General features: G+C 38.8%; 1 protein-coding gene across 8 annotated transcripts in view; it reads left to right on the top strand.

Moving 5' to 3' along the window:
* MCTP1 (multiple C2 and transmembrane domain containing 1) overlaps window positions 1-13340 on the top strand; it is an 822947-nt gene that overhangs the window by 283946 nt on the left and 525661 nt on the right. For 7 of the 8 annotated variants that reach the window (XM_056537914.1, XM_056537903.1, XM_056537887.1 and 4 more), the window contains exon 4: window positions 12916-12995. The exons of the other annotated variant lie outside the window; for it this stretch is intronic. In XM_056537914.1, the coding sequence (XP_056393889.1) occupies window positions 12916-12995 (80 nt within the window). The remainder of the gene's footprint in view (window positions 1-12915; window positions 12996-13340) is intronic. 8 annotated transcript variants of the gene reach the window in all.

Consider the following 13340-nt stretch of genomic DNA (forward strand, 5'->3'; position numbering starts at 1 on the left):
TTAAGTACACCACGGTGCCAGCCCGAAGATCACGGGGGGTCTGGCCGCTAGCTTTTGGATAGTGGAGATGTCTAGAAGCGGAGTACCCCTTTAAAGGGGTACTTCGCCCCTAGACATCTTATCCCCTATCCAAAGGATAGGGGATAAGATGTCTGATCGCGGGGGTCCCCCCGCGTACAACAGCAGCCTGGAGCTATTTTTGCTCCGTGGCTGCTGACGGCTGATAAATGGGACGAGGTATCGGGATGTCACGGCCCTGCCCCCTCGTGACATCACGTCCCGCCCCCTCAATGCAAGTCTATGGGAGGAGGCGTGGCAGTCTTCACGCCTCCACCTATAAGCTTACATTGAGGGGACGGGGCCGTGACATCACAATACCCCATCCCCTGTATAGCCCGTCATCAGCCACGAAGCAAACATAGCTCCAGGCTGCTGATGTATGGGGGGGTGCAGCAGGAGAGATCGCGGGGGTCCCCAGCGGCGAGACCCCTGCGATCAGATATCTTATCCCCTATTCTTTGGATAGGGCATAAGATGTCTGGGGGCAGAGTACCCCTTTTAAATCTTGGTGTTTCTCTCGCATAGAAGTCTATGGAAGACAAAAATTGCCATTAAAAACACAGTTTGGGTTTTGCATTGACTGTTTTATGTCTATCGTTTTTAAATCTTAAACTTAAAGGGGTTATCCGGGAAAAAACTTTTTATATATATATATATATATCCACTGGCTCCAGAAAGTTTAACAGATTTGTATATTACTTCTATTAAAAAATCTTAATCCTTTCAGTACTTATGAGCTGATGAAGTTGAGTTGTTCTTTTGTCTAAGTGCTCTCTGATGACACATGTCTCGGGAACCGCCCAATTTTGAAGAAAATCCCCATAGCAAACCTCTTCTATTCTGTGCAGTTCCCGAGACAAGCAGAGATGTCAGCAGAGAGCACTGTTGCCAGACAGAAAACAGCAGCTGATAATTATTGAAAGGGTTAAGATTTTTTAATAGAAGTAATTTACAAATCTGTTTAACTTTCTGGAGCCAGTTGATATATAAAAAAAAAAAAAAAAGTTTTTTCCAGGAATACCCCTTTAAACGGAAAAAAAAATGGGTGGATACAGGAATAGGAAAACTGCCAAAGGAGAAAAAATTTCCACACAAAGGTAAAAACGCCCAAAAATTAAAAAATGAAAATGCAGTGGTAGATTTTCTCATGTTTTTTTCCAGCATTTTTATTTATTTTTTCTTTGTTGCAAAAAAAAAAAAAAAAAACACAGGCAAAAAACGATGTGAAAGTCTAGCTTCATGCTGTTACTGCAAATCCCGCTCTGCAATTTATTGTGATGAACGTTTTCCTGTAAAGATATCCATGTTATGGGGAAGTGTCCCAGGTAGGGAAAAGAGCTAAATGCTGGATGCTTCCTGTAAACACATACTAGTGCTTTATGCTTTACGGGCTTTCAGAAAAAAATGACTTGAGTGCTCTCTAGTGGCAATTTATGCAATTACATTTAGCAGACTATAACAGGACATCTGCATCCCTTTTACTTCACTACAATTGGCTGACATGTAAAACTACATATTGCTTTTGCTTCCCAATATACAATTTATTAGACCAGCTATTCTCTCTAAAAGGGTCCTCTGTGACTTTGTGGATCGTGGCATAAGAAATGGCCATTTAACTGATAGACAAGCTGAGTATATATTTGTCCGTATCCTGTTATGGCAATATTTCTTTCTTTTCCTCACCAAGAACCAAAAGGACGCGTTTTCTCCTCCCGTCAGACTGATAGTTGCAGGAATACGGTCCCTTTACAAGAATATGTCTGCTGGGGTAGATACATTCCTAAAAACCCTAAATCCCACAGATGGCAGGATTTATCCAGGACACTAAGCTTTTAAATGAGCTTGTTGGATTGTGTTAAGTGGAGGGAGGGCATGTTGTGGATGACGGCCGACGTGACCTTCCTCTACTCCATGACCCCCCCACAACAAGGCTCTGGATGTTCTTAGTAGGTTCCTTGCCACCTACTATACGTGTCCTAGTGATATGTAGGATTATATACTAATGGTTATCTTTTATTATGGGGGTGAAATTGTCCTGAAATCACCTTGAAAATTCAAATGCAGAAAGGACGCTATGGTTGTATGTATAGGCACGGTAAATTAAAGATTATGGGGATTGTCGTTTAAAAATACTGATAGAAGGAACCTACTGTTTCCTCACCTGTCTCCTATACAATGAGTAGGTTATCTATATAGCTACCATAATACAAAATGCTCTCTCTGTGTGGGTTATAACGTGTGAATAGGTGTCTCCTATCCCACCAACTCAAGTATATGTTTCTGGTGATATACAGAGAATATGAAGCAACAAACATAAAATATTTGAACAACACATATGTCTAGCAAACCTGTAAAAAATCTAGCGCCTTACATTTTTAATGGGTAACTGCTGTACTGGGACACCCGATAATGATCAGTAAAAACATTTTTAATGGGTAACTGCTGTACTGGGACACCCGATAATGATCAGTAAAGACATTTTTAATGGGTAACTGCTGTACTGGGACACCCGATAATGATCAGTAAAGACATTTTTAATGGGTAACTGCTGTACTGGGACACCCGATAATGATCAGTAAAGACATTTTTAATGGGTAACTGCTGTACTGGGACACCCAATAATGATCAGTAAAGACATTTTTAATGGGTAACTGCTGTACTGGGACACCCGATAATGATCAGTAAAGACATTTTTAATGCGTAACTGCTGTACTGGGACACCCGATAATGATCAGTAAAGACATTTTTAATGGGTAACTGCTGTACTGGGACACCCGATGATAATGATCAGTAAAGATATTTTTATTGGGTAACTGCTATACTGGGACACCCAATAATGATCAGTAAAGAGCTGGATGCTGGGGATGGATGTGAAGGAATAATATGACTGCCTCAATAAATTCTGCATATGAGTGTTGGGCGGTAATAACTCAATTATGAATGTTAAATTATGGTCATAAAAATATTAATTATGAGAAATAAAAAAAAATTACAAAAATCTAAATTATGACCTGGTGAATTGTAGACAAACCTAATTGATACAATTCACATCCTAGTCCGACGATTTCCTCAGATACAAAGTTCTTTTATGACATTAACGCTAAGGATGTAGTTTTGCAGATTTATTGGTTACAAAGTTATAAACATAATGAATATCAATTAGATATATTAGTGAAGCATTACAAGCTTGTTAATTGACTACGTATAGTAGAACAATACATGTGAGTAGTAAGTAACTTGTGACAATGAAACATGAGCTACTAGGTCAGGATGTCATATAAAAACAAGGTTTATATATCACTCTGTTCAGAGGAAACCTTATGATATCAAGATGGACAATATCTAATCATAGACATCAATATGGAATACTAAATACACTCTCCCCCCCTTCTAACCAACTACAAATCACATGATTCTAAGAATGAGCAAATCCATCTAAGGATATAAACATGGAAGAAATTTTATACTCTTCCACCCAATTCTGGATTATTTTCTACACATAATCTTGGTGAAACTATTGAGACAGGTAGCAGAGATATATGATCTTGCTCTATATTTTAGAAGGAAGAACTTGAATCAAGTTTCCTGTGTGGGAAATGTATTTATAAGGCTAGGTTCACACTGCGGAATCTTTGGGCAGAAAATTTCCACCCAGAGATTCTGAGTGCGTACACTGCAGTCTCCAATAGACGGCAATGTGTTCTGCGAGTATTTCCGCCTGAAGAATGAGCAACGCTTTCCAAATTCCGAAGTGTGAATTGGTGAACGGAAACCCATTCACTATACTATACATTTTAGTAAGCAGAATTTCTGCCTGCAATTTCAAAGCGGAATTGCAGGTGTAAATTCCGTATTGTTAACCTAGCCTAACACTTAGCTTGGCGAAATATGCATTCTATATCTAAAGCAATTGTTCAATGCTTTCTTATAGATCTGGAGAATAGACTCTTCTGCAGTTAGAATCTATAATACAGAACATCCTAAGACTATAATCTCAATATGAAGATAATTCATTAATTTAATACATTTATTCACCAATCTAAATGGAATAATTCCATCCACATTATCCAAATTAGTCTTAAAAAGTACCTGTCACCAAATAAACTGTTCTCAACTACCTCAGGCTATGTTCCCTAACTACTACTAACACCCCTCCTGCCCTTTAAAACAATTTCAGAGTTTTAAAAAGCTCTGTATCTTACCTTTCTTCTTGCTCGCATAGTGCAATTTCCCAGCAGAAGAAAGTGGGCGTTTCACAGCAAGTATTACATCACTGAAGCCCGCTGGGGGACCACTTCCGCCCTCATATGGTTGCAGTGCTGTGATGAATAGAAGACCTCAAGCTCTGTGCATGTTTCAGTCTGTGTTGCTATCAGTGAGGCTCTCCTGCAGCTTTCAGTCTGTGCAGCTTTCTGTGAGAATATGTGGAGCTTTCACTTTCTGTGCAGCTGTCAATCAAGCTCGGTGCAGAGAAACACTTCTTGAGTTTGGACTCCTGCCAGGCCGGGAGGAGACCAAACTCGCTTTATTAATTGTGGCAGGGAACAGAACAGAGCCACCTAGTGGGCATTTTTTATATTACATTTGAAACATATTTGAAATTTTTTATTTGTGACAGGTACTGTGGAAGACCATTTTTGTGTCTCTTGCCAAGTCTATGTAAGAATCTCGCTTCTGCTTCTAGGAAAGTTGGATGGTCCATCATCGCATCGTCATGGGCAGCCATTGGTCTGAACTGTGTGATCAGTCTGACTTGCTGGGATCTACACTGAACTCAACATGGCTCTCATGGCTTCCATCTTGTTGGACCTCTTTCAGGGGCAGACTTCTTTGTCTTTGTCTATTTAAGTCTTTTTTCTAGGTCTCTTGAACATGCGGTTTATTACCATGTTCTAATCAGTTAGACACACCCTCCTAAATTGGAATTCCCCAATGAATGTGTACATATGATAATGACTATGATGTCGCTATAATACCCAGAATGCATTTGTGCACATCACATTCTGTTGGAGTAATGTCACCTACCCATATGCTAGGGGGTGCTATTGCATAGACAATTAAAATCATTACCAGTAAGGGTTAACTGTCCAAAGTTGATTTAAAAACCACATTCCACACATGATGTATGGCCCCTAAATTAGAAGTATATGGATTAACTCTGACACTTCAGTAATCAACCATGGCGGATCCTCAGACATCTTGGGGCCTAGTTGAATATATTCTCAACTATAAAATGTATTGGCAAAATAAGAATACAATGGACGTCTCTTTAACATCGATGTGTGAAATATCTCTTTGTCCAGTCAAATGGGTAATTAATTGTTAGTTACAATAACATACACAAGACTGGCTAACTAGCCCTCTCATCTTATCTCAACAACCATAAATATCTAAGGAGACAAGAAGTCTTCTTCTTAGACTGGCACATTTGTAGAGAAGAAACTTTGTAAATTTTGGCCTTTCTATGTCTCTCACTCACTTAGAATATACACAAAATGGCAGACACATAAAAGATGTCTGACGTCATACCCTTATCAACATAGTGATCCATTTTTGGGGCGTACAATAAACACGACATGAGTAACCTACAAACAGTAATGCTATGTTCACACGGTGGAATGTCCGCATGGAAAATCCCTGTGCGGACATACCACAGACACTGGCAGAACATACTGGCACCAGGACTGCATGGAAATGCGCTGTCTCATAGACGGGAATGCATTTCTTTGGGGAATCCGCAAAAATATTGAACATATTCAACGTTTTTGTGGACACGGGAATCCGGATTTCCACAGCAGATGTTTCTGCCGTGTGAATGGAGCAGCAGAATCCCATGGAGCAGCAGTGCGGAATATTCTGCCGTGTGAACCCGGCTTAAGTATACTAGCAAAGACCCATAGCAAGTGGGGGACCAGGGGCAAATACACTTTTGCCCCACTACACCAAAGATTTTGTGTGCCGGAATAGAGTATCAGGGCTACAAAGAACATTTAAAAAGTACCAAAATATCATAAAGTATATGGGCACATTCTAATCAGCCATAAGAAATGTTTGGTACCAAAGGGAGACTTTGAATATGAATCTTGTCAGTAGTTATTATCATTACTGTTAGAGCGTTTATGACATCCACAGAAAATTTCCCATGTGTATTATTAAGTGCAGCTATTATACCGTTTTGCTGGAATTGGGAGTTTTATGATGATAAATCCGATCATTTGGTCAAGAAAAGTCTTTCAGCGATTAGTGGTGATTATTCCAGCAACAAACTTTCTGCAACTTTATTTTATTGAACTTACTGTAACTTACCCAACACAGTATGTTGTGAGCTACGCAACTGTCAAAGGTCATTCATATTTTGGGAAAATAAATATTAAGGTTCAAATTTGAGCATTTTCAAAATTGATATAAAACAGTTGAGAAATATTGGGAAAGCGAACAATAAATGCATCTTGTATCAAGAAAGATACATATATCTGTTTTTTTTTAACAGGTTCAATTCTGTAGAAATATCGCCATCTAGTGACAATCCAAAGAAAGTGAACTGTAAACTACAGTAGGTTATAACTTTGGTTAAAGAAGGAACTAAATAAAGATAACATAGAATTGGTATGAAAGAAACTAGGGAATTCATTAGGTGGCGTTATGGCCAAGATTTTTCAATTAATCCAAGACAAAAATGTGCCTGATTTTTGTCTCAGACAGATAGCAACCAATTGCTGATCAGCTTTTGTTTCTCAAAATGAGTTATGTCACTGCAGTATGCTGGCTGAATATTGTAAGAAGGCGCTGTATATCTAGTAGTAAAGTAACGTCCCTGGTGCACAGAATGCCTTCAATAGAATATTGATTAAAATTAATGTTATGAAAAACAGTGCAGCGGAGAGGGATATAAAAGTTACGTTGTTAATCAATGTACCCTTCCGTATCAGCCCATATCAGCAGGCTACATTCTTCTAACCTGTTCTTAGTTTACCTTTAAAGAAGCACTCCATATAGTTTTTTGCCCATAACATGCACACTCTTTTGCCCATAACAAGCCATCACTAGTCTTACAGTGCCATTTGTTTTATTCAAGCATAGCTGCATCCATTTGCTTCATTATTGTAACTGGGTCACGTGATCACATGTCTGGCCCACACAAAAACATTGTTTAATATGTCAGAGAAAGTGGTCAGTCCTGAATCAGTCAATTTCATGGATCACAACATCACCTATCAGACTCTACTGGCAGCTACCAGACCCCTTTCTTTCCCTTCCCACCCAATTCTAACTGTATACTGCTGCTGCTATCTCTATAGGATAAGGATGTATAGCAGTGATACACCTTTCCTGTAAGTGTGTTCACACATCACATTGTGTTTTTTTTTTTTTCTTTAATGTTTCTACTGTGATTTTCCAAAAATTGCAGCGAAAATTTCACTATTTACTGCAGTTATGCACATTGAAACAAAACAGTTTCATACAGTGGTTTTGGAAAATCTCAGCAAAAGCATTGTTAAAACATGGTTAAAATGTGTCCTTTGACAGTGATATTGGAAATGTTCAGCGAAACATGGCCAAAATTCTAAAACATGTAAAAAAAAAATGCTTTAAAATGCAATTCATGAACACTGACTTCACATCTTCATAAAACACCTTATGGATATGGTCCCATTGATCTCAATAGGTAGGAAAATACGTAGCAGTAAATACGCAGCAAAATACGCTAATTTGGATTAGCTGGATTGCACCACCCCTCTCTCTGCAAAGCCAGAGGATTCATTGAAAAGATAGGCAGCGTGACACTTTACTTTCTGTTCTGAAATGGGAATTAGTATGGCTGAAAACCCATACCTGCCACATCAACTAAAACAGGTAAGCAAAAAGCTTACATAAGAACACATACATAATTCTTTAATAATAGCCTATGCTTCTCAATATAAGCAGAAAAACTCCTGGAGTGCTTCTTTAAAGAGAAGCTCCCACCATCCTTTTTTTCTGTCCCTGCTTATTGCCCATCTATTCCTAACCCCCTTCCCTACCTTTAATTTATTTTTTACTAGATTAAAAAGGCTTTTTTTTCTGCCTGGTAGTGTGCTCACTAACCAGTTAGACTTCCCCAGCAGGCACAACGTCACTGATGCCTGCTGGGGCCAACTTTCGCCCTTAGTTCATCTACACAGGGTGTAGGGCATGTGGCTGTCAGGGCATGCTGGGAGTTGTAGTGGTGAACAGCTGGAGGCACCCTGTGTTGAAAAAGTTAGGGCCATGGCTGTGGCACTACACTGTTAACTCCCCCCCCCCCCCCCCCCGTGTTGAAAACCCCGAACCCCTGCTTCCTCCCCCCCCCCCCCCCCCCCCCCGTGTTGAGAATAATATTAACAGTAGACACAATTTGCACTGTTATTGCAGCACTCTACAAATCTAGTAATTCAGTCAATGTGAATAGAATCTCTGCTATAGAGGCTTATGTTATTTCTTTTTTGTCTCTGTTGCTTATTGACTGTCTGAATAACATAGCTTAGTGTACTATTCTATCCAGTAATAAAATGGAATCTTAACATATCTGTTATATCTCTTTTAAACAGAGCCTTAGCACACAGACAATACAAAATAAAACCTTAGAAAATGAGTAAAAAAAGAAAACTTGTAACCAGTATACATACAGTATAAGCACTTATGTGAAAATCAAGTGTCATGTTTTTAATGGATAAATGAGTATTCTTGTCAATCTAGCAGAGTAGACAATGGTTTATCACTGTTAGGCTACAAAAACTGCCACACATTTTTCCTGCTTCGTTTTTGCATTTTTCTCTGGTGTTTTTTCTGGCGTTTTTGCCTTTGAGTGCATTCTTTGGCCACTATGGCGTTTTTTCAAAATTTGTTGGGTACCAAATAAAAAAAATAAATAAAAGATGCAGTAGGGATGGAAAAAGACGTAGTTAACAATTTTATTTTATTTTTTTAAATGAAATTTTAATACATTTTTAAACAGGGACCAATTTATGCGGGCGGGCAGGGACCTAAAAATGTAGCCAACAATAATACAAATGTAGAAAGGGGCCATTTAAATGTAAAAATAATATATTTTTTTATAATTATTTATTTTTTATTAGTAATGTATTTTTAATGTGTTTAATAAAGTGTGTGTTTCACTTTTTTCTCTATTTTTACTCTTTTAAGCTAGTACTACTACTCCCATCATGGAACAGACTGTTCCATGATGGGAGTAGTAGTACCTGTCCTAATAGACAGATTGCCCTGGGAGTTACTCCTGACACCTGATGCGATCGTCCTCTGTATTGCTGAGATGTGGAACGGCTTTCTCCTGCACTCGCATCTCTGCTCTGTACTCCGGGCCGGCCAGTGATGTGAATAGAAATTCACATCACTCATTCATATTTTCCACCCAGAGTGGTGATTGGCCAAATGGGGACAGCCAATAACCGCTCTCAGCGGGAAATATAAATGAGTGATGTGAATTTCTATTCACATCACTGGCCGGCCGTAGTATAGTGCAGAGAGGTGGAGGGCAGGAGAAAGCCGCTCGGCATCTCTGCAATAGATAGGACGATCGCATTGGGTGTCAGGAGTGACACCCGCTGGGATCTGTCATTAACTGCAGGTACTACTTCTCCCACCTTGGAGCACACACTGCTCCATGCTAGGAGCTGTACCTACATTAATAGACAGATCGCAGTGGGTGTCACTTCTGACACCTGTTGCGATCTATTAATGCAGGTACTACAGCTCCCAGCATGGAGCAGAGTGTGCTCCATGTTGGGAGCAGTAGTATTTGCAGTTAAGGTGTCACTCCTGACACCCACTGTGTTCATCTTGTATAATATATAGATGCAGGCGCCCGGCCGCTCTTCTCTGCTACCACTGTAATATGGTCTATAGTATATGCCGTATATATACCTATTATTCATATTTCCCACAGAGAGTTGTAATTGGCTGGAACCATCTGGCCAATTACAGCTCTCTGCGGGAAATATGAATCTGTGATGTGAAGAACTTCACATCGCAGAACATAATGCAGGATAGCGGAGAAGCGGCCGTGCCACCGGCTTCTATACATTATATAGGAGGATTGCAACGGGTGTCAGAAGTGACACCTGGGGTGATCTGTCTATTAGTACAGCTACTACTACTCCCAGCATGGAACAGTCTGTACCATGCTGGGAGTAGTAGTACTACCTAAATGAAAGTTAAAAACTAAGAAAAAAAAGTTAAAAACACACACTTTATTAAACACAATATTAAAATACATTACTAATAAAAAAAAGTTTAACAAAATTAACTTTTAGTTCCCAGCTCGCCCACATAAATTGATCCCTGTTTAAAAATGTATAAAAATTTTGTCATAAAAATTTTAATTTTGTTAAATACAATTTTTTCCATCACTACTGTATCTTTTCTTTTTTTTTTTTATGGTACCCTACGAAATTTTAATAATAAAAGGTATCTCCATCCATACAAACCACCTGCAAAAACGCCAAAATGAAACCCCACATGGCGTTTTTCTTGGCATTTTTTTTACTCCCATAGACTTCTCGAAATCTCGAAAAAAAAACGCCAAAGTCTCAACAAGAGGTCGTTTTTGAAAAACTGGCAAGGAGTCAAAAATAGCTGAAAAACACCAAAAGGATTAAAAATATGCCAAACGGAAAAAACACCAAGTAGATATGGTATTTTGCGTTTCCCTATTGACTTGCAGCTAACATCTAGCCACAGCGTTTTTTCACACAAAAAAATGCTATGCAGCAGAAAGGGCGTTTTTATTGGTGTTTTTGCCCCCCAGAAAAAACTGAAATCTAGCCTTACTCATTACCGACTGTATGCTAGCAAGAAACAGCAGACAAATGGAAGGGAAGACTGCAGTACTAGACTACAGAGTGTTTGTAGTCTGTTACCATGGAGACACATAGGTCTGCACAGGAGCTGTAAACATAAAACAGTAGGATATTTTTTATCAAGACTATTTACAGGAGGAGAAAATATTGCTTTATGCAGACGATGTTGTATTGTTTGTCACAGATCCTGGAAGAAAGCTTGTTAGCATTATTGATTTGATAAAGGATTTTGGTAAATATTCTGGCTTTCAGATTAACTGGAATAAATCAGGATTATTAATGTTGTCAGGTGATAGCCAGGGCTGCCAGGGAGTGATACATGTCTTGCAGGAAAATGAGGCCCTGGAATACTTAGGAATTAAGATTTCGAGAAATATAGAAGAGTTTGCCCAGTTGAATATTACTCCATTGAGACAGAAAGTAAGAAATAAAATCCAAATATGGAAAAAGTTGCGCATGAATATGGCTGAAAGAATTACTCTGATAAAGACAATTATTTTCCCTATGGTTTTGCATGTGATTAGAACAGCACCGGTTTGGTTAGGGGAACACCATTTTAATAAAATACAGAGTGAGATTAATGATTTTTTATGGGATGGGAAACAAACACGGATGAAACACACATTTCTGAGTCCTCCTTTGAGTAGTGGTGGTTTGGGTATACCAAATATGCAACTGTATTATATAGCAGCACAAATTGAATACATGATAAAGGAAGATGATGTTTTAAAAGTTTTCTTTTCTAAATTAGGTATTAGGGGGGATAGCACTTTGGAATTAATTGAAGGGGGAAGATGTATACACAGGGGAAAAATCCCCACTTGTAATATGTTTAATAAAGTATGGAGATTCACGAGACGTTTATTAGGGATTAAGGGCAGTATGCACTACACACTAATGTGGGGTAATGGAAATTTTCCAGAAATGCTGAAACTAAAGGAATATGTTAACTGGGAAAGAAATGGGGTTATTAGAGTTAAAGATTGTGTGATAGAAAGCAGGGTAAAAGAGTGGAAAACATTCCATAGGGAATTTAGTATTAGTCAGAGCGATTACTTTTCATATTTACAAATTAAAAGCGCTTTTGAGAAGGAGAAGAACAACCCTAGATGGGCAATAAATAGACATGAGTTAATTGACTATATGTTTGGGCTTCGGTCCTCCTCGACAAAGGTATTAGGTAACTTATATAAGGGCCTAGTTAGATTTTCCATTGAAAAATTTCCTCCAAAGAGTAGGGATAAATGGAAGCATGTAGTAGGTCAGATCGATGGGGAAGAATGGAGGGAAGTATTTATAAATATTTCCCAATCATCTCTCAACATGAACCATAAAACCTCTATGATAAAGCTGATCCCATATACTGCGGGGTTCTTGTATAAGATAGGAAAAAGACTTGACTCTAAATGTCCGAAATGTGATATGGAAGGTGCGGATTTGTCACACATGGTGTGGAGCTGCCCAAAACTGCTTTCATTTTGGACAGGGGTATACAATATGGTAGAAACGAAATTGGGTACTAAGATAAGCTTTGATATTAAAACGTCCATTCTAGGGATAGGACTTAGGGTGCAGTGCAAGAACAGGGTTCTAATTAAGGCTTTCGGATTAGCTAGAATAATTATTCTTAGGAGATGGTTTGCTCCCCAGGGCCCATGTTGGGTTGAGTAGCAGAGGAAAGTCCAACAAATGAGAAGATTTGAAGCTATTTATTATCAGGGAAAAAAGATAGGTCAAAAAGTTTAAAATGAGTGGAAGAAATGGGATGAGGCATCCTAGCTGGTAGTGGGTGGGGGGACAGGGGTGTGGGTGGGATTGTTTATACTGTGAAAAGCAATTTTTTGAAATGCATTATTGTAATTTTGTAATTTGAAATAAATAAAAAAAAGACTATTTACAAAGTTTCTTCTGTTTCTATTGTAAATGGATTGGAGCCCACTCTATGAAACCTGACTTGTAATTCATCCCTCTATTCTGTTTACAGTCACTACTAAGATCTTGTTGTTGATTCTACTCCTAGGTATTTGATTATGACTTTGGGCTTCAAGATGACTTTATGGGGTCAGCATTTCTTGATCTTACAACACTGGAACTACAAAGGTAATGGAATAACTTGTATGTGTTTTACTGTATACTGTTCATTTCTTGCTCTGTTTTTTATAAGATAAATCATTAGGGCCCTTTCACACTGCAGAAGTTCTGCTTTGAATTATTCTGAGCACTGTTGACTTTTGGCGAAATCCAGATCCGCCTCAGAAGTTCCACATGAGATCAATGGCATTCTGCCTCAAGCGTAATTCCACTCTGAATAATTTAGAGTAGAATTTCTGTAGTGTGCAAGGGCCTTTAAAGGGGTACTCTGGCTACGGCACCCCAGACATCTGGTTCATGGAGCGAACTTAGCTCCGCACCGGTTGACTGGTGCTCCGGGGCAGAGGCTAATGA

The sequence above is a fragment of the Hyla sarda genome, chromosome 1 (genome assembly GCF_029499605.1).
Source record: "Hyla sarda isolate aHylSar1 chromosome 1, aHylSar1.hap1, whole genome shotgun sequence".
NCBI lineage: Eukaryota > Metazoa > Chordata > Amphibia > Anura > Hylidae > Hyla > Hyla sarda.